At 48.0% G+C, this 27,981-nt stretch overlaps 2 protein-coding genes across 5 annotated transcripts in view; both read left to right on the top strand.

Moving 5' to 3' along the window:
* LOC106613241 (P2Y purinoceptor 3) overlaps positions 1 to 13,952 on the top strand; it is a 28,374-nt gene extending 14,422 nt beyond the window's left edge. For 2 of the 4 annotated variants that reach the window (XM_014215314.3, XM_014215313.3), the window contains exons 2-4: positions 675 to 781; positions 10,195 to 10,633; positions 10,827 to 13,952. In XM_014215314.3, the coding sequence (XP_014070789.1) occupies positions 10,212 to 10,633; positions 10,827 to 11,532 (1,128 nt within the window). In that variant the 5' untranslated portion in view covers positions 675 to 781; positions 10,195 to 10,211 and the 3' untranslated portion in view covers positions 11,533 to 13,952. Of the gene's footprint in view, positions 1 to 469; positions 782 to 10,194; positions 10,634 to 10,826 lie in introns of those variants that run through there. The other 2 variants (XM_082956446.1, XM_045724814.2) reach the window with 2 other exon arrangements.
* A 387-nt stretch (positions 13,953 to 14,339) lies between these two features.
* LOC106613240 (Rho guanine nucleotide exchange factor (GEF) 17) overlaps positions 14,340 to 27,981 on the top strand; it is a 104,193-nt gene continuing 90,551 nt past the window's right edge. Inside the window, 2 exon segments of the mRNA XM_014215311.3 lie at positions 14,340 to 18,724; positions 18,726 to 19,787. Of these exon segments, the coding sequence (XP_014070786.3) occupies positions 15,032 to 18,724; positions 18,726 to 19,787 (4,755 nt within the window). The 5' untranslated portion in view covers positions 14,340 to 15,031.

Below are 27,981 nucleotides of genomic sequence, written 5' to 3'. Positions count from 1 at the left end.
TCACTATATTTGTCCTGTTCCTTAATTGTTTGAAACCTGAACGTTTTACTTTATATTATCAGGCATGTTTTACCTTGCTTCAAAGTAGCCTATAGACAAAAATCCCACCATAGAAACGTGGAGGCAATTATTTTTTATACGTATCAGTGGGGATTAAGAAGTGAGTATAAGCAATGCCCACTGAAAAATAAGTGGGTATATGGCGTATTACCTCCACTACCCCACTGGGGCTGCCTCCTGGGTGTGAGCAAGGTGCCCTGTTCAAGGCCCATGTAACTAATTAACACGGAGTAATGAGTAGGATTTTGTTTCCACATGCAAAAGTGATTGCTTTCGACAAACACTCTTTATCTGCCTTCCCAATGAAAAGTAGTTCGAAAATTTAAACATATATATTTATTTATTTTATGGAAAAGATACGCATGTTTCTGGACGATGCACAATGCTGCCTTGTTGACACCGGCGCTCCTCCCTCTGTGGTTTTGTCAGTTCATGTCACGGGCCTTATAGACCGGTGCCGCGCGGCTCATGATAATCGAATTCGCCAAATTTCATTGATATTATGCTCTCTTGTGTTGCGAAAAACATGAAAATCAGTTGGACTTTATGAAGGATCTCCAATGATTGGCTTACTTCTTTTTCTCATGAAAGTAATTCTTTGTTTGTGCTACTAGGCGACTGCCTGGTCAAACACGAGGTAGACTGAGGCACCTCCGCAGGGTTGGCTCTCCCACTTGTTGACAGCTACAGAGAAAGTCGATATTTTGTCGCAGCTGCAGAGGTAAGAGTTACAATTTAAATTTAAATGCAGACTACTTTAAATAACCTATTTGGCACATTGTATAGTCATTATACCATAGTAGTCTGAAACATGTTTCCATAGAATATAAATCATTTTGCCAATGGCTCTCTGAATTAAATATGATCAAATCTTCGAGACAATTTTTTTACCCATTCATTCTTCAAGAATATAATTGATAAATGCCTAATTAGCTTAGTTCAACTGTGGTACCTCATCAGAACACAAAATATACACTTGTTTTACTCCATTGTTTGTAAATAAAGTAATGTAAACCAATACTGTATAGCCTCAAAACACGTTTTAAAACTATAATCTTGTTTCATGGTTGGTCAGTCCTTTCATCCATAACTGTGTCTGTGAATTTGAGAGAGGACTTGAGAAATGTATCCAATCTCTGTTTACCAAAACAGTGGTGCGGTAACTACTATGGTATTGTTTGATCTGCATATTACCCCTTTAAACCACATAGCTATTTGAACCTGTCTTCACATGTCAACAACACGAGGTGTCCTAATATTGCTGTTCAATAACCTTCACTGTGTCATGGTGAATGGTTGGGAATTTGTAGTCCTATTGCTGTGATTCGGAAAAACAGGAAATGCTGTTTTGGTGGTGCACTTTAGAGCAGTGCCTTGATAAAGCCAACCTTTGAGTTACTCTTTCCTCAAGCACACACACTTTGTTTGAGATTCAATAATATTTGATTAGAAACAGCGAGGACTATGTTGTGCATATGGAGTACAGCACCTACTCAGCTTTCCAGCTTTCCATCCTTCTGTCCCAGACATGTTTAGGCTACTCATTGTTTCCCATTTCCCCTATATGCATTTAGCAGTGACATTTATCGTGGACTCCTGCTAACTCTTCCTCCGCTGCTGAATAAATTCCTAGGGCAAACACTGCTAATTTTTAATAAAACACATGGCTGATGAATGATACACATTTGGTGCTATGACAGTGTTCTCTTTAACACCTCACAGCAACAGAACAGTGTCTGTCTGTGTACACCTGTGTGTGCATCTTTTGTGATGGAAAACACAATACGTGTACAGTGACCACAGCTGTGTTTCCAGTAAAAGTCCTGTTGGGTCAGACCACATCGGACATTAGTCAGGGTCCTGTGGCTGCTTTCTCTGGCTCCACTGGCATAGACATAGTTGACATAGAGGATGGAGGGAGATTGAGAAGACAGTGTGTATTCTCAATGTTAACTGCCTCTCTCCTGGTCTGATGGGGGTAACGTTCATTCAGGGATGGACGGACTATACATGTTGGTGCCATTGCTACAGATGGTGGACTTGGGGAGTTCCTCTCCTACAGATTAAAGTGCTTTGAGACCTGGTGAGGAATAACAATACAATCCATTAACATGGTTTCCTGAACAAAGCAGTTAACCCGCTGCTCCCCCCCGGGCAGTTAACCCACTGCTCCCCCCCGGGCAGTTAACCCGCTGCTCCCCCCCGGGCAGTTAGCCCGCTGCTCCCCCCCGGGCAGTTAGCCCGCTGCTCCCCCCCGGGCAGTTAGCCCGCTGCTCCCCCCCGGGCAGTTAACCCGCTGCTCCCCCCCGGGCAGTTAACCCGCTGCTCCCCCCCGGGCAGTTAACCCGCTGCTCCCCCCCGGGCACTTAACCCGCTGCTCCCCCCCGGGCACTTAACCCGCTGCTCCCCCCCGGGCACTTAACCCGCTGCTCACCCCCGGGCAGTTAACCCGCTGCTCCCCCCCGGGCAGTTAGCCTGCTGCTCACCCCCGGGCAGTTAGCCCGCTGCTCCCCCCCGGGCAGTTAGCCCACTGCTCCCCCCCGGGCAGTTAACCCACTGCCCCCCCCCAGGCAGTTAACCCACTCCTCCCCCCGGGCGCGGAAGACGTAGATGTTGAGTAAGGCAGCCCCCCTTCACCTCACCTCTCTGATTCAGAGGGGTTGGGTTAAATGAGGAAGACACATTTCAGTTGAAGGCATTCAGTTGTACAACTGACTAGGTATCCCCCTTTCATTTATTGGTCAGAGTTAACTGTCCTACATGTCTCTGTAGTTTTAATAACGGTCCTTTCACCAGCTGCATATTCACTTCCTCCTCACCTTGTGAAACCATGACAACTTCTGCCTCGGTGACAGAGGTATCTGTACAAACCCCTTGACGATGCACCAGAGAGGGCTCTTCACAGCGTAAGTGCCTAAACACCCCTGTAGGATCTCCTTTTGGCTGTAACTGAAAGTCAGGAGCTGTAAGACTGCAGGGGGTTGGAGACTAAAAATAAGTTGTTTGAAGAATTGGTATTGAGCTACATGCTGAATAAGCTGGTCTACTCACTATGACATCAGATAGCTTGATGTTGCACCTAGCAGAGCAGACCGGCGTCAGGACGCCTGGCGGAGCAGACCGGCGTCAGGGCAGAGCAGACTGGCGTCAGGGCGCCTGGCGGAGCAGACCGGCGTTTCTGTGCATCAGATCTGATTTTTAGCCTCTGACCAGTCACTCCATGTTCTCCTAACTGTGTCATCCCAGGGGGAGAAGCCAGCTCTGATGACAGTAATCCGTAATGTTAGGTATTGTTTGTTGTAATATTGACCCACAGTAGCACACACAAATCTGTGAAGTGTTGGTGTCCCCGCTGGGTTAGGTGAGGGTCAGGTTTGCGTTAAAAATAAACCCTGGCAACTGCCACTTTTTCCCTTATGTCTATTTTAGAGTTATACCTCGTCTGTCCTGAGATTGATTGATGGGGTGTGTTTCTAAGGTTACAACGTCTGTCCAGATTGATTGATGATGTAAATTGATTAAATCAGATATGGCCTTGGCTTTCAAGTGTGTGTGTGTGTGTGTGTGTGTGTGTGTGTGTGTGTGTGTGTGTGTGTGTGTGTGTGTGTGTGTGTGTGTGTGTGTGTGTGTGTGTGTGTGTGTGTGTGTGTGTGTGTGTGTGTGTGTGAGAGCCGTAGACAGGGTGACCACCCCCTCTCATCCATCCAGTAAAATCAGACTGAAGAGGAGACCGCAGCATTAGTCATTGATTAGGCTGAGGAAAAGATGCCTTCCTCGCATGGTCAGGGATTTAATCAGAGAATGTCATTATTGTGTGTGTGTGTGTGGGGGAATCACTGTGCATGAGAAAGGGCAAATGGAAGATGAGGCTTAATGTTATCTTGTTAAAATATCTGTGTCTGGTTTTGGTCACCTGCTCATGCAGTTTAGAAATAAGTGTGTGTGGCACTGCGTGTGTAATCTTGGCATGCACACACACGACGTGTGACTGACAGCTTCTGCAGTGTGTGAGTTTGCACCTGTCTATGCTTTCTGAGAATTCTCTGGATAAAACACACCACGTTAGGTGGTCAATCTGGAGCTTTTTATTCTAAATGCACACACTCTTCAGAGATTTTTACAATAAAATGAGAAGCGTTGGGCAAACACTTTCCCCAAAGGGCCATGGCAGCACTACGGGGGGCTGGTGATGACAAACATTCACAGAGAGAGTACTTCAACCATCACACACACACATTCACAGAGAGGGAGAGAGTACTTCAACCATCACACACACACATTCACAGAGAGGGAGAGAGTACTTCAACCATCACACACACACATTCACAGAGAGGGAGAGAGTACTTCAACCATCACACACACACATTCACAGAGAGGGAGAGAGTACTTCAACCATCACACACACACATTCACAGAGAGGGAGAGAGTACTTCAACCATCACACACACACATTCACAGAGGGAGAGAGAGTACTTCAACCATCACCCCAGTCACAGAGAGGGAGAGAGTACTTCAGCCATCACACACACACACACACACACACACACACACACACACCTGTGATGTGGAATATTGGCACTCCCTTTCCATCCCCCTCACTTGTCATTCCTGGTATGAAATGTTGTGTAACCATGCATCACTGTTCAGACAATACAACCAGAGTATGTTTGTCTGAGATTGCTAGAGCTGACTGTGGTTTGGACTGAGAGAGAGATGTGGTTGATAATGATGATGTTGATAGTGAAGGGGCTAGGATAATACAATGGTGGTGAAGGGGCTAGGATAATACAATGGTGGTGAAGGGGCTAGGATAATACAGTGATGATGGTGGTGAAGGGGCTAGGATAATACAGTGATGATGATGGTGGTGAAGGGGCTAGGATAATACAGTGATGATGATGGTGAAGGGGCTAGGATAATACAATGATGGTGGTGAAGGGGCTAGGATAATACAGTGATGATGGTGAAGGGGCTAGGATAATACAGTGATGAGTGGTGAAGGGGCTAGGATAATACAGTGATGATGGTGGTGAAGGGGCTAGGATAATACAGTGATGATGGTGAAGGGGCTAGGATAATACAGCGATGATGGTGGTGAAGGGGCTAGGATAATACAATGATGATGGTGGTGAAGGGGCTAGGATAATACAGTGATGGTGGTGGTGGTGAAGGGGCTAGGATAATACAGTGATGGTGGTGGTGGTGAAGGGGCTAGGATAATACAGTGATGGTGGTGGTGGTGAAGGGGCTAGGATAATACAGTGATGATGGTGGTGAAGGGGCTAGGATAATACAGTGATGGTGGTGAAGGGGCTAGGATAATACAATGATGATGGTGAAGGGGCTAGGATAATACAATGATGATGGTGGTGAAGGGGCTAGGATAATACAATGATGGTGGTGAAGGGGCTAGGATAATACAGTGATGATGGTGGTGAAGGGGCTAGGATAATACAATGATGATGGTGGTGAAGGGGCTAGGATAATACAGTGATGATGGTGGTGAAGGGGCTAGGATAATACAATGATGATGGTGGTGAAGGGGCTAGGATAATACAGTGATGGTGGTGGTGGTGAAGGGGCTAGGATAATACAGTGATGATGGTGGTGAAGGGGCTAGGATAATACAGTGATGATGGTGGTGAAGGGGCTAGGATAATACAATGATGATGGTGGTGAAGGGGCTAGGATAATACAGTGATGATGGTGAAGGGGCTAGGATAATACAGTGATGGTGGTGAAGGGGCTAGGATAATACAATGATGATGGTGAAGGGGCTAGGATAATACAATGATGATGGTGGTGAAGGGGCTAGGATAATACAGTGGTGATGATGGTGGTGAAGGGGCTAGGATAATACAATGATGATGGTGGTGAAGGGGCTAGGATAATACAATGATGATGGTGGTGAAGGGGCTAGGATAATACAGTGATGGTGGTGGTGGTGGTGAAGGGGCTAGGATAATACAATGATGATGGTGGTGAAGGGGCTTGGATAATACAATGATGATGGTGGTGAAGGGGCTTGGATAATACAATGATGGTGGTGAAGGGGCTAGGATAATACAATGATGATGATGGTGAAGGGGCTAGGATAATACAATGATGATGGTGGTGAAGGGGCTAGGATAATACAGTGATGGTGGTGGTGGTGAAGGGGCTAGGATAATACAGTGATGATGGTGGTGAAGGGGCTAGGATAATACAGTGATGATGATGGTGAAGGGGCTAGGATAATACAGTGATGGTGGTGAAGGGGCTAGGATAATACAATGATGATGGTGGTGAAGGGGCTAGGATAATACAGTGATGGTGGTGGTGGGAAGGGGCTAGGATAATACAGTGATGATGGTGGTGAAGGGGCTAGGATAATACAGTGATGATGGTGAAGGGGCTAGGATAATACAGTGATGATGGTGGTGAAGGGGCTAGGATAATACAGTGATGATGGTGGTGAAGGGGCTAGGATAATACAATGATGATGGTGGTGAAGGGGCTAGGATAATACAATGATGGTGGTGGTGAAGGGGCTAGGATAATACAATGATGATGGTGGTGAAGGGGCTAGGATAATACAATGATGATGGTGGTGAAGGGGCTTGGATAATACAATGATGGTGGTGAAGGGGCTAGGATAATACAATGATGATGATGGTGAAGGGGCTAGGATAATACAATGATGATGGTGGTGAAGGGGCTAGGATAATACAGTGATGGTGGTGGTGGTGAAGGGGCTAGGATAATACAATGATGATGGTGAAGGGGCTAGGATAATACAGTGATGATGATGGTGAAGGGGCTAGGATAATACAATGATGATGATGATGGTGAAGGGGCTAGGATAATACAATGATGATGATGATGGTGAAGGGGCTAGGATAATACAGTGATGGTGGTGGTGGTGAAGGGGCTAGGATAATACAATGATGATGGTGAAGGGGCTAGGATAATACAGTGATGATGATGGTGAAGGGGCTAGGATAATACAATGATGATGATGATGGTGAAGGGGCTAGGATAATACAATGATGATGATGATGGTGAAGGGGCTAGGATAATACAATGATGGTGGTGGTGGTGAAGGGGCTAGGATAATACAGTGGTGATGGTGGTGAAGGGGCTAGGATAATACAGTGATGATGGTGGTGAAGGGGCTAGGATAATACAGTGATGATGGTGGTGAAGGGGCTAGGATAATACAGTGATGATGGTGGTGAAGGGGCTAGGATAATACAGTGATGATGGTGGTGAAGGGGCTAGGATAATACAGTGGTGATGGTGGTGAAGGGGCTAGGATAATACAGTGATGATGGTGGTGAAGGGGCTAGGATAATACAGTGATGATGGTGGTGAAGGGGCTAGGATAATACAGTGATGATGGTGGTGAAGGGGCTAGGATAATACAATGATGGTGGTGGTGAAGGGGCTAGGATAATACAGTGATGGTGGTGGTGGTGAAGGGGCTAGGATAATACAATGATGATGGTGGTGAAGGGGCTAGGATAATACAGTGATGGTGGTGGTGGTGAAGGGGCTAGGATAATACAATGATGATGGTGGTGAAGGGGCTAGGATAATACAGTGATGATGGTGGTGAAGGGGCTAGGATAATACAATGATGGTGGTGGTGAAGGGGCTAGGATAATACAGTGATGGTGGTGAAGGGGCTAGGATAATACAATGATGATGGTGGTGAAGGGGCTAGGATAATACAATGATGATGGTGGTGAAGGGGCTAGGATAATACAATGATGGTGGTGAAGGGGCTAGGATAATACAGTGATGGTGGTGAAGGGGCTAGGATAATACAGTGATGGTGGTGAAGGGGCTAGGATAATACAGTGATGATGGTGGTGAAGGGGCTAGGATAATACAGTGATGATGGTGGTGAAGGGGCTAGGATAATACAGTGATGATGGTGGTGAAGGGGCTAGGATAATACAGTGATGGTGGTGAAGGGGCTAGGATAATACAGTGATGGTGGTGAAGGGGCTAGGATAATACAATGATGATGGTGGTGAAGGGGCTAGGATAATACAATGATGATGGTGGTGAAGGGGCTAGGATAATACAATGATGGTGGTGAAGGGGCTAGGATAATACAGTGATGGTGGTGAAGGGGCTAGGATAATACAATGATGATGGTGGTGAAGGGGCTAGGATAATACAATGATGATGGTGGTGAAGGGGCTAGAATAAGCGATAGATCTTGAAACCACAGACATACAATCCGAGTGGGTAGTGGGGGGCTGACAGACAGACAGGCCCACTGCTAAACTATTGTACTGGATTTTCCAGCACATTAATGTTTCTTATAAAAACAACAAGTGACGCAGTCAATCTTTCCTTAATTAACTCTGAGCCAAGAGAGACTGGCATGCATAGTATTTATATCAGCCCTCTGATTACAATGAAGAGCAAGACGTGATGCTCTGTTCTGGGCCAGCTGCAGCTTAACTAGGTCTTTCCTTGCAGCACTGGACCACACGACTGGACAGTAATCAAGATAAAACTAGAGCCTGCAGAACTTGATTTGTGGAGTGTGGTGTCAGAAAAGCAGAGCATCTCTTTATTAGACAGACCTCTCCCCATCTTTATAACCATTTAATGTATATGTTTTGACCATGAAAGTTTACAATCTAATGTAACACTAAGTAATTTAGTCTCCTCAACTTGTTCAACAGCCACACCATTCATTGCCAGATTCAGCGGAGGTCTACAACTTAAGGAATGATTTGTACCAAAAGCCATAACACAAGTTTTCTCAACAACAGGTTATGGTCAATAATATCGAAGGCTGCACTGAAATCTAACAGTACAGCTCCCACAATCTTCTTAATATCAATGTCTTTCAACCAATCACCAGTCATTTGTCAGTGCAGTTGTGTGCCCTTCTCTATAAGCATGCTGAAAGTCTGTTGTTAATTTGTTTACAGAGAAGTAGCATTGTATTTGGTCAAACACAATTTTTCCAACGGTTTGCTAAGAGCTGGCAGCAAACTGATATGTCTGCTGTTAGAACCAGTAAAGGCTGCTTTATCACGCTTTGGTAGTGGAATGACTGGCTTCCCTCCAGGTCTGAGGACAAAGACTTTCCTCTAGGCTCAGATTAAAGATATGACAGATAGGAGTGGCTATAGAGTCAGCTACCATCCTCAGTAGCTTTCCATCTAACATGTCAATGCCAGGAGGTTTGTCATTATTGATCGAAATACTGTTTCCACCTCTCCCACACTAACTTTACAAAATTCAAACTTGAATTAAAAAAATAAAAATAAAAATGATACCTTAATCCCATGGCTTACTGTTCTTTGTTGGCATTTCCTGCCGAAGTTTGCCCACTTTGCCAATGAAGTAATCATTACTGTAATTGGCAACATCAAATGGTTTTCTGATGAATAAGCCATCTTGATTTCAGTTTTTCTTTTATATTTATCATTGATCTTGGCTTCATAATACAGTTTCTTCCTTGTTTTGTTGAGTGTAGTCACATTATTCCTTAATTTGCAGCCAATCAGCTGTGCAGTCACATTTATTAGGCACTCCTTTTGCCCCATCAGAGATGCAGAGAAGAAAGCATATTTAGTCAGCAGAAAAAGAAATAGATATTTGACATAGAATTAAACATAATGCTGTAGATTGCAGGAAAAAGGTTTTTGAAAAATCCAAAATTCTCCAAATTACGGACGGGGGTCCAAGCTCCCCTACAGGCCATCCTTATGTACTTTGTGCCCCCTCAGATTTTTGTGGTTCATGATGCCAGTGGGTCTGTGTATCTAACCTAACATAGTGTAAAGGTGTATGTATCTCTGTCTGAGCCTAAAAGAACGGGCACAATGGATTATGGTCATTGTAGTTAATTACCACGTTTCTGCCCTGAACAAGGTTGAAAACTATAACTCCCTTCAGCCCTGCATTCCACATAGTTCTTGACTTGATTTCTCTCGTGAATTATTTGATTTTGCTTTGGGCTCACAATAAAAACTAAAAACTAAATGGAATTCAAGTAATTGAACTGATGTCAGTCACTTAGTTATTTAATAACCACAAAAAAAAAAGTTTTGGTTAATTGCGCAGCACTGCAGGGTTGTCAACTTTGATGCAATTAACCCACTCCTCTCTTCCCTGTTTCAGAATGTGAAGCTGTTGCCATGTCAATATCCTCTCTAGAAGTGTTCTCTACGGAACCGTTCCTAAATGGAACATTCACAGCAGAAGGTTCCTCCTCTGGACCATACACAGAACCCCACTTGGGCGACAACCTCATCGCCTTGGGTGACAACAATGTCACAGGGTCAGACTGCACCTATAAGGAGGATTTTAAGCGCTTCCTACTTCCTGCCATCTACAGTGTGGTCTTCCTGATTGGTCTGCCTCTGAATGGGGTGGTCATCCTGAAGATCTGGAGGTCACGACCCAACCTGACCCGGAGCAATGTCTACATGCTTAACCTGGCCACGGCTGACTTCCTGTATGTGATGTCACTACCTCTGCTCATCTACAACTACGCTAGTCATGACTACTGGCCCTTTGGAGAGCTGGCCTGCAAACTGGTCCGCTTTCAGTTCTACAGGTAGTATAGCTACTCATTTACTGACATATTCAAATCATAGTTTTATAGATTATTTGAAAAACTCATACTTACAGTTCTACAAGTAATAATGAGTCATACACTGCATGTTACCTTTCTGCGGCGAGAGCTTTGAGTGGATGGTAGAGAGAGAACCCTGTCATAACATCAGTGATGTTATTTATTGTTTCCACAGTAACCTGCATGGCAGTATCCTGTTCCTGACCTGTATCAGCCTCCAGCGCTACGTGGGCATCTGCCACCCTATGGCCGGCTGGCACAAGCAGGGGGGTCGCAGGCTGGCATGGGTGGTCTGTGGGGGAGTGTGGCTGGTGGTCGCTGTCCTCTGTGCCCCCACTTTCCACTACGCCTCCACAGGAACACAACGCAACCGCACCGTCTGTTACGACCTGAGTCGACCGGAGCACTCGGCTGACTACTACCCCTATGGGATGGCTCTGACCTGCCTGGGCTTCCTGTTGCCGTTTATGGGCATCGTGGCGTGCTACTGTCGCATGGGTCGCCTCCTCTGCCGCCCGCCGTCCCATCAGGGTGTTAACATGGCCGCCTCAATGGAGAAACGGGACAAGGCGGTGAAGATGATAATCATCGTGGTGACGGTGTTTGCTGTGAGCTTCCTGCCGTTCCACCTTACTAAGACCATGTACCTGTTGGTACGAACCTTACCAGGTGCTCCGTGTGAGACACGGAACCTGTTCTCAGTGATCTACAAGTGCACCAGGCCGTTCGCCAGCATGAACAGCGTTCTAGATCCTATACTGTTCTATTTCACACAGCCACGGTTCCGCAGGAGCACCAGAATACTGGTCACCAAGATCACCACTCTCAGAGACAGGGAACCAAGATGTGAGAAAGTGAAAAACCTCACCAAGAACCCTTGATTATTTAGAACCCATGTTTAACTAGAAGCTCATTCAATGGTAAACTCACTTTGAGACAAAAGAACTAAGGTGTGTGTGAAACATCCATAGTCCACAGTTGTATTACACCTAGATACATGGGTTCTGGGTACCTAGAACCAATCCAGAACCCTCATTGACTTCTGCTCTGCCAGCATGGCAACAAGCCAGTGTGTTTGTTACTGTGTTTGCTTGTGACTGTATGCTGAAATGCATGAAGTAGTCAGCCATAACACTGTGTTTGGTTGCCATAGTATTATGTAGTGCATCCTGTATGTCTGAGCATACTGCTAGTTGTTTACCCTATGAGCCACTAGGTGTTACCTACATGTCCCATGGCCTTAAAGGGATAATCCACCCCAAACCACAAATTCCTATGATTAAGTGTATAACACTAATATATGAAAACAATGTTTTTTTAACAAATGTTTCATTTTTAGCAATGTGAAAATCGATGTGGAGTCTTTTGCAGCTCAAGCAACTACAAAAGATGCAATGCTCTCTTTCTGGGCTGGCTAGCTAGCAAACGTAGCTACACACAACAATAGCAAAGTCAATATCAGCATGTAAAGTAGCTAGTTAGCTGTAAAATCACCTGAACAACCTGCACTATCAATTTAGGAGTCTATCTAACCGTGTTTGCAGTTCCTCTCTGCCCAGAGTGAGTACAGAATATGTTGCTATGGCAACAATGAGCCATTCCCACAGACGCACAGTGCGCATTGTGAGATGGTACTTGAAGAAGAAAACTGAGATGAATAAATTGGTGCAGTGTTTTAGATTTGAGCATATCTAAGTGAAATGTGTACTTTGTCATGATGATATTTAAGTGATATTTGCCCGAGAAGCCGGTCTTTGGAGGACATATTGGCACGGGTGTTGTTAGCCCCGAGGCAAAGTCGAGTGCCAGCAAACCACGCCATATATCCCGCAAACACTGGCTATGAGGGAATTATTGAAACAATGTTGCAAATGTCGGAGATACAGACAGCAAGGTTTATACAAATCTCCCCTGTTAAACTGAATGTTAGTCTAAAAGAAATGTGAAATAATGTCTAGATGCTTTTTATAGTGGAGATCAAGTTTATACATTACCTGGCTGGGCTGATGAGATAGTGGATTGCACAGTCAGATGGAACAGAGTAAATGGGCATTTTAATGTCATAGATTTAGCCAGTGGTAACTTGCGGAATAGACACCTGTTGGAATGTGGTTTTAATCAATCAGCACTCAGGATTGGACCCACCCGTTTTCTATATATATTATATAGAAATGGATGGATGGATGTGTTCTAGACAAGTATGCTATCTATTGGCCGATTTGGTGATCTGGAGTGCAGATAATTCTTTTAAAAGCTTTTATGAAATGTGATAGTGCTGAGAACCGTGTAGCTATGACGCGTTCCTACACGATTTCCTGATTTCACAGACTGACCACTTCCAAGTTAAATCATGAGGAAATGTTTTATTTCACCTACCGATAGAACACATGCTTTCACCAAATTCACCAGAGTATCATTATTTTAACAAATTTTCTGGGGGTGGATTATCCTTGTTAAATGGACTATTTCGGCTGTGGTGTGCTGTTTCCCGTGTGTACTGTACCTTTCCTATCTAATAGGTTTAGACATTTTAAAAGTGAATGTCTGAGACAAACATTTTAAATGTCTTGAAATAAGCACTTGTATGCATGACAAACCGTGTCCCTGACATGCAAATGGATACTGATGCTTTGTGGTCTAATTCACTCAATAGTTTTGCCACTACAAGATGAGGTCTAGTTTTATTTTAGTTAAATGTTGCTTAATGTGGTTTTGTTTTTCTGTTTTTTGTTTTTTCAAACCATGGCCTTTGTAAATACTTAAGTCTCCAAGAGAATATCACAGGACTAACAGATCAGCTGTTGTCCCTATGTGTATCAGCTGCAGAAGATTGGATTGCTCAATACCACAAATTATTGTCTTGTTTTGGTCAAATGTGAGTGACAGCTGATGTTTTTGTTCCTAAGTCTGTCTGGACTGTGTGTGTGTGTATGTATAACCTCTTCCTTAGCTTAAGGCCCTTAATGAAGTGATCACGTAGATTTGATATGTGGGGCACATGTCTGTATGGGTCTAATAGGAACCAAGGTAGATGTCAGATGCTCTTCTTGGAGCGGATATTTCCCAGTCAGTGGATCCTTTTTTTTTTTTTTACAGTGAAGTCTTATTTTTATAACAAAGAGAACCAAATTATATTTTTGTTACAAATTAGTTTTATTTCCTCACTTATGTTTGTACATGTATTTATTTGTGCTGTTTCATGCATGTCCATACCTCTTTGTGAATGACCTCTCCAATTAACAAGCCTGTTGACACTGTAGTAACTTGCTGTGGTCAATAAAGATTACATGTATCAACCAAATGTGTTTACTCTGGTATACAGTTAATATATTAATTGGAAATGTTCTGTTCCCGCTCTGCCCCTCATCTAGAAAAACAGAGGGAGCAGATTTTTGGGAGAAGCAGGTCATAGGCTCGACACTAAGAGCAAAAAGGATGAACTTTTATACATTGGCCGACAGATGGCGCTGCGGTCAACATTCCATCACCCAGAGGACGGTATAATATCCCTGCTCGAACAAAGAGCTACTTTACCAAACAGTCATGGGAAAAATCATTGTGCATAAGAGAATGCTGTATTAATAACGTTGACACAATTCGCAAACACGACACTCACGACCCCGCGTGAGTCAGCACTAATAATCACTTAATTAAATACACTGACAGTGGGAACACTGTTACCAAATATTATTCTAGTTTAATTTAGTTTCAAGTACAATTTCTCAGCGCTCCGACGGTTTACACGGTCCTGAGCTATAATTATCTCTGTCCGCAATATCTGTTTTCTCCCATCGAAAAGGAAATGTATTTTTCTGCGTATTCCCGAGGGGCTATGACAGCCCTATACCCCGACTAGTCCCGCCCACGGCTGTTCTCTCATTCTCATGCATTTGCATTCAAAAACATAAATCACTCAATTATGTCAACAAAAATAAGGAATATAGCAACAGTTCGGAATTATAGTGAATTGTGAGTTTAGGGCAATCCGCGTGGATAACGCGATGGGAAAGAGTCGGGAATATGGGGGAATCTATGGAGGAAAAAAACGGCATAGTTGAAAGGAGAAACGTTTGGACAAACTTTTGCACTTTTTCGTCGTGCTGGATGCGATTCGAGAGGACATATTGTAAGGTCAGAATGCAGAACAGTTATCTATTTCTTTCACTTTGTTTACTCCATAATTCACTCTCCTTTTAGTGTAAACCATTTGGCCTCTTTTCAGTGGAGGAGAGAGAAAAACCCTTGCCAGCAAGTTGTGGTTAAAAGTAGCCTATTGTACTAGGTTGAAAGGGGGTGAAAACCTAGGCACTGCAGAAAGAAAAAGTGCTGTATCAATGAATTAGCAAAAGGAGATCAACGAACAAAATAAAGACGTGCACAATGGCAGAAAATGAGAAGGTGTATCGCAGTGTCTCTTTCAAAAAGTTTGGTAGTAGCGCGAACAAAAGTTGCTGTGAAGAACAACTAAACAAAACAACGAATGTGGAGGGCAGTAGCAGCCCCCTTCCCCCTCCATCTACAGCAGCGGCAGAGAAAGCGCAGCCCTCGGCTATGCGTAATGTTAGTGTGTCAAGGAAAGTTTCCAAAATCTCCGCTGCCAGCCTCCCAACCGCAGAGCTAAAGAAAGGCTCTTCCACTCCTCTCTCCTCCATTTCTCCCTCTATTCGCCAACTCACTGAGAAGTTCAGTAGCACTCATTCGTCTCGAACGCATGGAGCTCCGAGCCTTGGCAGTAACGTTGCCGGGAAAAGCACTACTTTACCCAGGGTTAAAAGCAGCAGGGGAGAAGGGTCTCCATCTCGGAAATCATTCCATGAGGACAGTGGATATTTACAAGTTACTGACACGGTTTTAACGGTGTCTCCAAATGACACTAAAGTTCACGAACAAAAGTTTGATTCAGGCACAGACTCGGTCTCTGGATCGGATTCGGAGAGAAATCAAAAATGGATGAATACTCGCAAATCTTCTCAAGGCAGCGTTGGGGCTGGTAAAATAGACGATTCCCAAATTGATCCGTCTGTCTCTTATAACAATAACTGCAGTAAGACTTCGAACACTGAGGATTACGTTTTTGTCAGTGGGGTGCATGCCTGCAAGTCACAAAGGAGCTATTTCCCAAGTCACCATGGAGATCCTCCTGTTCACGTTGATCTAACCTACTGGCCCAGTGTCACCAAGATCAGAGAGCTTTTTGATGCAGAGGATTTAAAATGTGCTAACCAGCTCCAGCACTCCGCCAGCTCTAAAGACAACTCTTTAGCAGACATAAGCGACAGGCAGTCTCCCAGCAGCCCAGCCCCTGAAGCCACTAGGCTCTCACTGTCAGACAGACACCGCAGCAGGGCTGCCTCGCTGGGCAGAGAGAGGAGACACCAGGGCATGGACTCAGCCTTTCACCCTGACCAGCATTATTCAGACGAGGCAGAGATTGAGCCAGCCAGCACTAGTATTAGTAGAAGTGGGAGTTTTTTTAGGGTGGCGCAGCCATCAAACACGCACAGAGCCCACAGCCCCAGCAGTGGAGGAGAGGGGCATGAGACCTGGACTTCTAGTCTGAACTCTGACCCTCCACCCTCTGTCCTCGCCGCTGCACCCGCTCCCCCACCTCGGAGCAACTCCGTGGGCCTCTCCTCGCGCGTCCGCCCCTCTGGAGAGCAGAGGCAGAGCCAGGGGGCCTGGCAGCCCAGGGACAGTTTACATTCCTCACATAGCTCCTCCAGACCGGTGGCCCCCTCCTCTGATAGAGCCTTAGCCAGGGCAGCCATTACAGCCCGCTGGAGGTTCAGCTCAGGAGACGAAGAAGAGGAGTACCACCACCGAGCAGGAGGAAGGAGCGCTCACTCGTTAGGTGTCAGCGGAGGTTACCTCTCTCGTGGTAAGAATGGCTGGTGGGGTGGTAAGGTCCTCGGCAGGTCTTCAGGCAGTGAGGAGGACAGCCCTGCTTCACTAGGACCCAGCCGAGACATCGTGAGACGCCGCTCACTGAGAAAAAAGAAGAAGAACAACGAGGTTGCCGTAGCAACGGGGCGAGACGATGGCGAATCAGACGACAGCGACGACGAGCAGACGGGTATGATGGAACACCTGGAGAGACGCCAACAGAACATCACCGCAGAACAGACTGGGAGCACCCGGCACCGGCTCAGAGAACCCAAAGCCTCTAGCACCTGTGCAGCACAGTGGGGACGCAATTCCACTCCTAACCAGATGGGAGCGCAGGGGAGCTACAGACGGAAATACACATCAGGCGGGGCGGGGACATCTCACATGACCACACCCCTCCCAGGGGTGTCGCGGGTGTCAAAGGTCAACATCTCGTCATTTATTTCGAGTCCCGGCGGCTCGCAGAGCAGCAGTAGATACTGTAGCACCGAGGCACTGAAAGAAGAGGACCAAGCTAGATATGCTAACAGAAGGGTGAACTGTAATGCTACTACCCCAGGCAGGGTGGTTGGCGCGTCCTCTTCCATGCTCAGTAAGACCTACCACGGTAACTTCACCATGTACCGCTCCCCCAGCTTCGGACACGGGGATAACTTTTCCCACGCCCCTGTTAGAGGCCAACCCCGCGTTCTTCCCCCTGTCAATCCCCCATCCTCAGCCACAGGGGACACTGGAGGGGTTGCTAGGGAGGAGACTACAGTGTTCCGTCGGTTGCTAAGTGGTGGCGTAGTCGGTGATAAGGACAAGAACAGGATGTCAATGTCAAACCCGGACATAGCCTCGGAAACAATGTCTCTCCTCAGCTTCCTGAAAAGTGACCTATCAGATCTCAGAGTTCGAAAGACGGACAGGTCAGGGTCTGGGGTTACTGAGGGGTCATCTACGGTGTACAGGATGGGGTCAAGAGGCCTCTACCCAGGACTCCGCCCTTCATTAAAGGACCTCACTGCAACTCTCAGACGTGCCAAATCCTTCACTTACTCCGATAAACTAATAGGGAGGCAACATCCAGCCGGCTCCTCGGCCAAAAGAAGCTCTTCTGAGCAACGTCTGGATCAAGACGAAGAGAGGGATGGAGGGAGGGGGGCGGTGCCTGACAGAGAGGTGGAGAGTGATGGAGGAGACTGCAGAGCAGGGGGTTATGGGTATGAGGATGTGATGCCCACTCCGCTGCAGGACTGGTATGTCCAGGAGGCCAGACAGGTAATCAGAGATATCTGCCAGATGAGTGCTCGCGAGGATGCTGACGATGATGATGATGTGCTAGCGACAGATGGCACTGAAGACGAGGGTTTCAAAAGAAAACAAGTGGAGGAGCAGGAGATAAAAAAGAGCGAGGGAGGTGAATTAAAAGATGAGCGGAGCGCTAGAGAGGCTGAGGTTGCCGTTTCAGGGGAAAAAGAGAGGAGGGAGGGGGAATGTGAAAACAGAGAAAGGGAGGAGGTCCAACAGAAGGGAGATTCTGAGGAGAACGTGTTTTATGAGCGATCTGTTGATGAGCTATCGGGTCACGAGTCGAGCCTCACTGATGAGGGCATAGTCACAGAACCAGAGACTGGACTGGGTGACCCTGAGAGGTTATTTGTGGGGTCAAGTTTAGGATCATCGTTGGCCAGAGATGTGCTGGGCCAACCCCTGACTGTCTGGAAGCAGTCTGCTCTGCATGAGGAGGAATGGCCAGGGTTAAATGAGGGAATGGGAGAGGGATCAGGGTTACACGCAGGAGCGAGAGAGAAACAAGAGAACCCTGTCTCTGTTCCTGCCCTTGGGGTTGAGAGTGAGAGCGTTGCTGTAGTAACAGAGATGAGCGGCGTCAATAACAACAACAGTACTAGCGGGAGGGCCAACGTATCCCAGAGTGCCTCAGTCCCAGGACTTGAGGCTCCTCCCACTCCGAGCGCTACCCGCCGCCGTCGTAAGTTCTCCTCCACCGGGAACACGGGCTCTGACTCCAGTAACGGCAGCAACGGGGAGTCCAACGGGGATGTTTACCGTTCGCTAAGCGACCCCATGCCTCACCGGCGCCGCTCTGTGTCAGCAGAAGGGAGTAACAGTTTCTCTGTGGATAGTAACCTGCTGGGGTCGCTCTCCTCCAAGGGGGCAGGAGGAGTCGGAGGAGGGTGTCCCAGAGTCGTCCTCTGCAGCCGATCTTTCAGAGTGCACGGGCAGCGCGGCCAGCGACCTATCACTGTGCAGTGATGGTGGTCTCCGTGACGACTACAGCAATGTGATCCGTAACATTGTTGCGGAGCCAGGAGCAATGGACAGACTGATGACGGATGACAAGAACAACGGGAAAGCCACGAAGAAAAAGTCCTTCTCTGACCCCAGTCGCCGTGGTGACGGCCCCCTGCTTGACGAACCAGGGTTCAAAAGTCACCATCACCCTAAAGAACCAGTCAGTGAGCTGGATCAGCCTGGTCAGATCCCACCCTCCAGCAGTGAGCCAATCCTGAGTGAGCAGAGAGATGAACTTTGGGAGCTCGGAGATGAATGTGGACGCCCATTACTTAGTCGCCATGGCAACAATGAAGGCGGGAAATTCCGCTCCCAATCAGAAAGGGAGGTGCACTCCTGTCTCCATGGTGATGACACAGACGGAGTGGGAGGAGGGGAGATATTGAACTCTGACCTCAAATTAGCGGAGGTTGTGTCTCCCAGAATGGGCCGGCGGACCTACAGGAAACGCCCCAACTGGGTCACCCAATCAGCATCAGAGGAGCCGGACCACTCGGAACCAGGCCCAGAGCACCAGGATCAAGACCAGACTGATCTCACCCCCCCATTGCCCCTGGCCCCCCCCAAACCCAAAACTAGATCCAAGCACGTCCGCCACGCCAGCGAACCTGCCACCTTCATCCCCATCTTCCCACCTCCACAGCCCCAGCGAGCCCAGGGGGATCTGCCTTCCCTACTACCCGCCTGTGAACCCTCCATCCTGGGTAAGCCCACCAGTGAAGAGGCCCCCTCCCTGGAAGATGTGACCAAGCGGTATATTCTGGCCCTGAATGCTCCAGGGGGCGAGAGCGACCCGTCTGGTTCTGAGTCTGGGTCTAGAGGAACGGTGCCTGTACCAGACGGGTCCAACTCCAGCCCTGCTACTCCCAGTGGTGCCAGAGAACCCAGACTGCAGAGGAAGAGCAGCGAGGAGCTGACCATACCAGCCCCACAGAGAGCCAAACCCAGAGTGGTGAGTAACATTGCCAACGTGTGTGTGTGTGTGTGTGTGTGTGTGTGTGTGTGTGTGTGTGTGTGTGTGTGTGTGTGTGTGTGTGTGTGTGTGTTTTGATGTTGCAGGAGAGGAGGCTGGATGAAAACAACACAGCTAGATGGAGCTGTGTTCTGACATGCATCTTACCCATATTAGGCTGGTAATGATGTGTTCAAGGAGGGGCCTTTTATGAATCAGGATGCAAAAACATCGGCCCAACTTTAAAGAGCTGCGCCAGGATTCTCTCTCTCTCTCTGTGTGTGTGTGTGTGTGTGTGTGTGTGTGTGTGTGTGTGTGTGTGTGTGTGTGTGTGTGTGTGTGTGTGTGTGTGTGTGTGTGTGTGTGTGTGTGTGTGTGCGCGCGCGCTTGCGTGTGTGAGTGCTTGGTTTCGTGTGTGTGTGTGTGTGTGTTTAGTCAGTAGAATGTTATAGCGATGGAGTGTTTGGAGCAGATATGGAGGACAGTTTGCCAAGCTCCTTATCTCTATAGCGCTGAGGTAGAGAAACTGCTCTGAATATGGCTCTGAGGTAGAGAAACTGCTCTGAATATGGCTCTGGGGGAGAGAAACTGCTCTGGGGGAGAGAAGCTGCTCTGAATATGGCTCTGGGGGAGAGAAACTGCTCTGGGGGAGAGAAGCTGCTCTGAATATGGCTCTGGGGGAGAGAAACTGCTCTGAATATGGCTCTGGGGTAGAGAAGCTGCTCTGGGGGAGAGAAGCTGCTCTGAATATGGCTCTGGGGGAGAGAAGCTGCTCTGGGGGAGAGAAACTGCTCTGAATATGGCTCTGGGGTAGAGAAGCTGCTCTGGGGGAGAGAAGCTGCTCTGGGGGAGAGAAACTGCTCTCAATATGGCTCTGGGGGAGAGAAGCTGCTCTGGGGGAGAGAAGCTGCTCTGGGGGAGAGAAACTGCTCTGAATATGGCTCTGGGGGAGAGAAGCTGCTCTGAATATGGCTCTGGGGGAGAGAAACTGCTCTGGGGGAGAGAAACTGCTCTGAATATGGCTCTGGGGGAGAGAAGCTGCTCTGGGGGAGAGAAGCTGCTCTGAATATGGCTCTGGGGGAGAGAAGCTGCTCTGGGGGAGAGAAACTGCTCTGAATATGGCTCTGGGGGAGAGAAGCTGCTCTGGGGGAGAGAAACTGCTCTGAATATGGCTCTGGGGGAGAGAAGCTGCTCTGGGGGAGAGAAACTGCTCTGGGGGAGAGAAACTGCTCCGAATATGGCTCTGGGGGAGAGAAGCTGCTCTGAATATGGCTCTGGGGGAGAGAAGCTGCTCTGGGGGAGAGAAGCTGCTCTGAATATGGCTCTGGGGGAGAGAAGGCTGCTCTGGGGGAGAGAAGCTGCTCTGGGGGAGAGAAACTGCTCTCAATATGGCTCTGGGGGAGAGAAGCTGCTCTGAATATGGCTCTGGGGGAGAGAAGCTGCTCTGGGGGAGAGAAGCTGCTCTGAATATGGCTCTGGGGTAGAGAAGCTGCTCTGGGGGAGAGAAGCTGCTCTGAATATGGCTCTGGGGGAGAGAAGCTGCTCTGGGGGAGAGAATCTGCTCTGAATATGGCTCTGGGGGAGAGAAGCTGCTCTGAATATGGCTCTGGGGTAGAGTCCTTATCCCCTGCTGCCTGTAGTCCTGGTCCTTATCCCCTGCTGCCTGTAGTCCTGGTCCTTATCCCCTGCTGCCTGTAGTCCTGGTCCGTATCCCCTGCTGCCTGTAGTCCTAGTCCTTATCCCCTGCTGCCTGTAGTCCTAGTCCTTATCCCCTGCTGCCTGTAGTCCTGGTCCTTATCCCCTGCTGCCTGTAGTCCTAGTCCTTATCCCCTGCTGCCTGTAGTCCTAGTCCTTATCCCCTGCTGCCTGTAGTCCTGGTCCTTATCCCCTGCTGCCTGTAGTCCTAGTCCTTATCCCCTGCTGCCTGTAGTCCTAGTCCTTATCCCCTGCTGCCTGTAGTCCTAGTCCTTATCCCCTGCTGCCTGTAGTCCTAGTCCTTATCCCCTGCTGCCTGTAGTCCTAGTCCTTATCCCCTGCTGCCTGTAGTCCTGGTCCTTATCCCCTGCTGCCTGTAGTCCTAGTCCTTATCCCCTGCTGCCTGTAGTCCTAGTCCTTATCCCCTGCTGCCTGTAGTCCTAGTCCTTATCCCCTGCTGCCTGTAGTCCTAGTCCTTATCCCCTGCTGCCTGTAGTCCTAGTCCTTATCCCCTGCTGCCTGTAGTCCTGGTCCTTATCCCCTGCTGCCTGTAGTCCTAGTCCTTATCCCCTGCTGCCTGTAGTCCTAGTCCTTATCCCCTGCTGCCTGTAGTCCTAGTCCTTATCCCCTGCTGCCTGTAGTCCTAGTCCTTATCCCCTGCTGCCTGTAGTCCTAGTCCTTATCCCCTGCTGCCTGTAGTCCTAGTCCTTATCCCCTGCTGCCTGTAGTCCTAGTCCTTATCCCCTGCTGCCTGTAGTCCTAGTCCTTATCCCCTGCTGCCTGTAGTCCTAGTCCTTATCCCCTGCTGCCTGTAGTCCTAGTCCTTATCCCCTGCTGCCTGTAGTCCTAGTCCTTATCCCCTGCTGCCTGTAGTCCTAGTCCTTATCCCCTGCTGCCTGTAGTCCTGGTCCTTATCCCCTGCTGCCTGTAGTCCTGGTCCTTATCCCCTGCTGCCTGTAGTCCTAGTCCTTATCCCCTGCTGCCTGTAGTCCTGGTCCTTATCCCCTGCTGCCTGTAGTCCTAGTCCTTATCCCCTGCTGCCTGTAGTCCTGGTCCTTATCCCCTGCTGCCTGTAGTCCTGGTCCTTATCCCCTGCTGCCTGTAGTCCTAGTCCTTATCCCCTGCTGCCTGTAGTCCTGGTCCTTATCCCCTGCTGCCTGTAGTCCTAGTCCTTATCCCCTGCTGCCTGTAGTCCTAGTCCTTATCCCCTGCTGCCTGTAGTCCTGGTCCTTATCCCCTGCTGCCTGTAGTCCTAGTCCTTATCCCCTGCTGCCTGTAGTCCTAGTCCTTATCCCCTGCTGCCTGTAGTCCTAGTCCTTATCCCCTGCTGCCTGTAGTCCTAGTCCTTATCCCCTGCTGCCTGTAGTCCTAGTCCTTATCCCCTGCTGCCTGTAGTCCTGGTCCTTATCCCCTGCTGCCTGTAGTCCTAGTCCTTATCCCCTGCTGCCTGTAGTCCTAGTCCTTATCCCCTGCTGCCTGTAGTCCTAGTCCTTATCCCCTGCTGCCTGTAGTCCTAGTCCTTATCCCCTGCTGCCTGTAGTCCTAGTCCTTATCCCCTGCTGCCTGTAGTCCTGGTCCTTATCCCCTGCTGCCTGTAGTCCTAGTCCTTATCCCCTGCTGCCTGTAGTCCTAGTCCTTATCCCCTGCTGCCTGTAGTCCTAGTCCTTATCCCCTGCTGCCTGTAGTCCTAGTCCTTATCCCCTGCTGCCTGTAGTCCTAGTCCTTATCCCCTGCTGCCTGTAGTCCTAGTCCTTATCCCCTGCTGCCTGTAGTCCTAGTCCTTATCCCCTGCTGCCTGTAGTCCTAGTCCTTATCCCCTGCTGCCTGTAGTCCTAGTCCTTATCCCCTGCTGCCTGTAGTCCTAGTCCGTATCCCCTGCTGCCTGTAGTCCTAGTCCTTATCCCCTGCTGCCTGTAGTCCTAGTCCTTATCCCCTGCTGCCTGTAGTCCTAGTCCTTATCCCCTGCTGCCTGTAGTCCTAGTCCTTATCCCCTGCTGCCTGTAGTCCTAGTCCTTATCCCCTGCTGCCTGTAGTCCTAGTCCTTATCCCCTGCTGCCTGTAGTCCTAGTCCTTATCCCCTGCTGCCTGTAGTCCTGGTCCTTATCCCCTGCTGCCTGTAGTCCTAGTCCTTATCCCCTGCTGCCTGTAGTCCTAGTCCTTATCCCCTGCTGCCTGTAGTCCTAGTCCTTATCCCCTGCTGCCTGTAGTCCTAGTCCTTATCCCCTGCTGCCTGTAGTCCTAGTCCTTATCCCCTGCTGCCTGTAGTCCTAGTCCTTATCCCCTGCTGCCTGTAGTCCTAGTCCTTATCCCCTGCTGCCTGTAGTCCTAGTCCTTATCCCCTGCTGCCTGTAGTCCTAGTCCTTATCCCCTGCTGCCTGTAGTCCTAGTCCTTATCCCCTGCTGCCTGTAGTCCTAGTCCTTATCCCCTGCTGCCTGTAGTCCTAGTCCTTATCCCCTGCTGCCTGTAGTCCTAGTCCTTATCCCCTGCTGCCTGTAGTCCTAGTCCTTATCTATTGTCCTCTCATTAGTGTGTGTGTGTGTGTGTGTGTGTGTGTGTGTGTGTGTGTGTGTGTGTGTGTGTGTGTGTGTGGGAATTTGATTGTCTGGTTTAGGTTTGTTATCCAACTGACATAACTTTTATGTGAAATTACTGTATGGCACAAGCAGTGATTACTTTTCAATAGGAAGTTGTAGGTGAGTGTTGTCTGTAACCTTTAACCACTCCCCCCCACACTCCCTTTTCTTCCCCTCTGTGTTGCCTTGGCAGCAGAGTGATCCTCTCCAGACAGGAAATGGGCTTAGAGAAACAGGAAGTTGTTGTGGTTACTGATGTGTTTGATGATAGCCAGGGCCGCTGGGTGGTGTGTGTGTGTGTGTGTGTGTGTGTGTGTGTGTGTGTGTGTGTGTGTGTGTGTGTGTGTGTGTGTGTGTGTGTGTGTGTGTGTGTGTGTGTGTGTGTGTGTGTGTGTGTGTGTGTTGGCCCGGGAGGTGACTGTCCCACGGTGTCTCTGTTTCTTCAGGCTCTGATCTGGTGGGAGAGACAAAGAATGGATTGACACTTTTGCAATTGATCCCAAAGTGAAATGGTGTACTACCGACAAGTGTAGTTCTGAGTGCAATGAGGTGTGTGTGTGTTTAATAGCAAGTGAGCTTTTTCCATTTCTGGAGGCTGAATAACAATCCAGCGTCCAATAGTGCAGTGTGCACTAGGGCTGGGAATTGCCAAGGACCTCACGACACGTTATTATCATGATTCTATATGTGTTGTGATTCTCATGATTCTATATGTGTTGTGATTCTCATGATTCTATATGTGTTGTGATTCTCATGATTCCATACAGTTGAAGTCGGAAGTTTACATACACCTTAGCATTCTTGGTAGTGATGAATCACGTTTCACCATCTGGCAGTCCGACGGATGAATCTGGGTTTGGCGGATGCCAGGAGAACGCTACCTGCCCCAATGCATAGTGCCTACTGTAAAGTTTGGTGGAGGAGGAATAATGGTCTGGGGCTGTTTTTCACGGTCTGGGCTGGTGAGCAGATCCCAGATCTCACAACCATAAAGAGTTCTGTTGTTTGTGTACATGGATTTTATAATGTCGTATGTTTTTCCCCCAACACCACTTTCCATCAATTTGTATAGTAGGCCCTCATACCAAATTGAGTCGAAGGCTTTTTTGAAATCAACAAAGCATGAGAAATCTTTGCCTTTGTTTTGTTTGTTTGTCAATTAGGGTGTTCAGGGGGAATACGTGGTCTGTCGTATGATAATTTGGTAAAAGCCAATTTGACATTTGCTTGTTTTCACTGAGGAAATGTACGATTCTGCTGTTAATGATAATGCAGAGGATTTTCCCAAGGTTGCTGTTGACACATATCCCACGGTAGTTAATGGGGTCAAATTTGTCTCCACTTTTGTGGATTGGGGTGATCAGTCCTTGGTTCCAAATACTGCGGAAGATGCCAGAGCTGAGGATGATGTTAAAGAGTTTACGTTTAGCCAATTGGAGTTTGTTGTCCGTATATTTGATAATTGAATTGAGGATACCATCAACACCAGAGGCATTTTTAGGTTGGAGGGTTTGTATTTTGTCCTGTAGTTCATTCAAGGTCATTTGATAATCCAGAGGGTTCTGGTAGTCTTTAAGAGCTGATTCTAAGATTTCTATGTCTCTCCCTCCTGCCCCCCTATCTTCTCTCTCTTCTCTCTCCTGCCCCCCTATCTTCTCTCTCTCTCTCTCCCTCTCTTTCCTGCGCCCCTCTCTCTCTCTCTCCTGCGCCACTCTTCTCTCGTCTCTCTCTCCTGCCTCCCCCACTTTTCTCGTCTCTCTCTCCTGCCTCCCCCACTTCTCTCGTCTCTCTCTCTGAGCATTGCTGGGAGATGAGGTCATCTCGTTCAGGCTTCTTGAGGCGAGATTTAGCCAGATATCACGTACAGGAACACATAGAACAAGGGAGAGGAGGGAGGGAGGGAGAGGGGGAGACAGGTGAAGACTGGAGAAGAAAAACAGAGAAGATCAGCGAAAAGAAGAGGGAAGTCTGAGCCAAAAATCAAGGGAGCAGAATAGTTGCAGAGAGTGTGTGAAAAATGGAGGGAGGTGAGGAGAAGGAGAGGGAGAGAGTGAAATATAGAGACTACTTGTTACAATACTACATAACATTTCAAATGTTTATTTTATTTTAAAACTTTTGTGTTCACTAATGTTTCCCTTGTTTATTTCCCTTTTTGTTTATTGTCTATTCCATTTGCTTTGGAATTCTAAACATAAGTTTCCCATGCCAATAAAGCCTGTTGAATTGAATTTAGAGAGGGAGGGGAGAGCGAGAAAGAGGACCAGCCCCCAACAGTCTGAGGTGTTTTCACTTAGGGCCACATTCCTGCTGCCTGTCTATCTATCTTCTCGCTGGCATAATGGCCCTGAACCCCCTTTGACTCACACAGCCCTGCATTTACTCAATGTCATTGTAGTGTGTATGAGCGACTTCAATTTGTACTGTACTTTTAGGGCGAGGGTCATATTTACACAGGCGTGGGAGTGATCACTCGTGGTCTTTTCAGATAGACCTGTCACCTAACAAAAGATGGGAAATATTCTGGTCAATATCACACACTCTCTCCTTCCTCCCATCTCTCGCCATCAATATTTCTCTCCTGACTACTTTAGGCTTTCCCTGCAGCTGATGGTTGTCCTCAGAAGTTCACAGTGTACACTGGAACAGTATGGCATGGCCCCCGCCAGCCCCTTACTTTAGGAAGAGAGGGATGGAGCACAGAGACTGTTAGAGGGACAGAAAGAAGGGGATGTGAGAGAGGGGGAAAGAAGGGTGTAGAGAGCAGGTAGTCAGAGGGGAATAAAGAGAGAGGGAGGTTTGATGTTTTGGGACTTGTATAAGGTCAGACAGAGGGAGAGAGAGGGAGGGTTGATGTTTTGGGACTTGTATAAGGTCAGACAGAGGGAGAGAGAGGGAGAGTTGATGTTTTGGGACTTGTATAAGGTCAGACAGAGGGAGAGAGAGAGAGAGAGAGAGGGAGGGTTGATGTTTTGGGACTTGTATAAGGTCAGACAGAGGGAGAGAGAGAGAGAGAGAGAGAGGGAGGGTTGATGTTTTGGGACTTGTATAAGGTCAGACAGAGGGAGAGAGAGAGAGAGAGAGAGGGAGGGTTGATGTTTTGGGACTTGTATAAGGTCAGACAGAGGGAGAGAGAGAGAGAGAGAGAGGGAGGGTTGATGTTTTGGGACTTGTATAAGGTCAGACAGAGGGAGAGAGAGAGAGAGAGAGAGGGAGGGTTGATGTTTTGGGACTTGTATAAGGTCAGACAGAGGGAGAGAGAGGAAGGGTTGATGTTTTGGGACTTGTATAAGGTCAGACAGAGGGAGAGAGAGGGAGAGTTGATGTTTTGGGACTTGTATAAGGTCAGACAGAGGGAGAGAGAGAGAGAGAGAGAGGGAGGGTTGATGTTTTGGGACTTGTATAAGGTCAGACAGAGGGAGAGAGAGAGAGAGAGAGAGAGGGAGGGTTGATGTTTTGGGACTTGTATAAGGTCAGAGGGAGAGAGAGGGAGGGTTGATGTTTTGGGACTTGTATAAGGTCAGACAGAGGGAGAGAGAGAGAGAGAGGGAGGGTTGATGTTTTGGGACTTGTATAAGGTCAGACAGAGGAGAGAGAGAGAGAGAGAGAGGGAGGGTTGATGTTTTGGGACTTGTATAAGGTCAGACAGAGGGACAGAGAGGAAGGGTTGATGTTTTGGGACTTGTATAAGGTCAGACAGAGGGAGAGAGAGGGAGGGTTGATGTTTTGGGACTTGTATAAGGTCAGACAGAGGGAGAGAGAGAGAGAGAGAGAGGGAGGGTTGATGTTTTGGGACTTGTATAAGGTCAGACAGAGGGAGAGAGAGGGAGGGTTGATGTTTTGGGACTTGTATAAGGTCAGACAGAGGGAGAGAGAGAGAGAGAGAGAGGGAGGGTTGATGTTTTGGGACTTGTATAAGGTCAGA

The sequence above is a fragment of the Salmo salar genome, chromosome 09 (genome assembly GCF_965601325.2).
Source record: "Salmo salar chromosome 09, fSalSal1, whole genome shotgun sequence".
Classification (NCBI taxonomy): Eukaryota; Metazoa; Chordata; class Actinopteri; order Salmoniformes; family Salmonidae; genus Salmo; species Salmo salar.
Note: the sequence above shows the minus strand (reverse complement) of the source record. Positions and strands in the feature narration are given on the sequence as shown.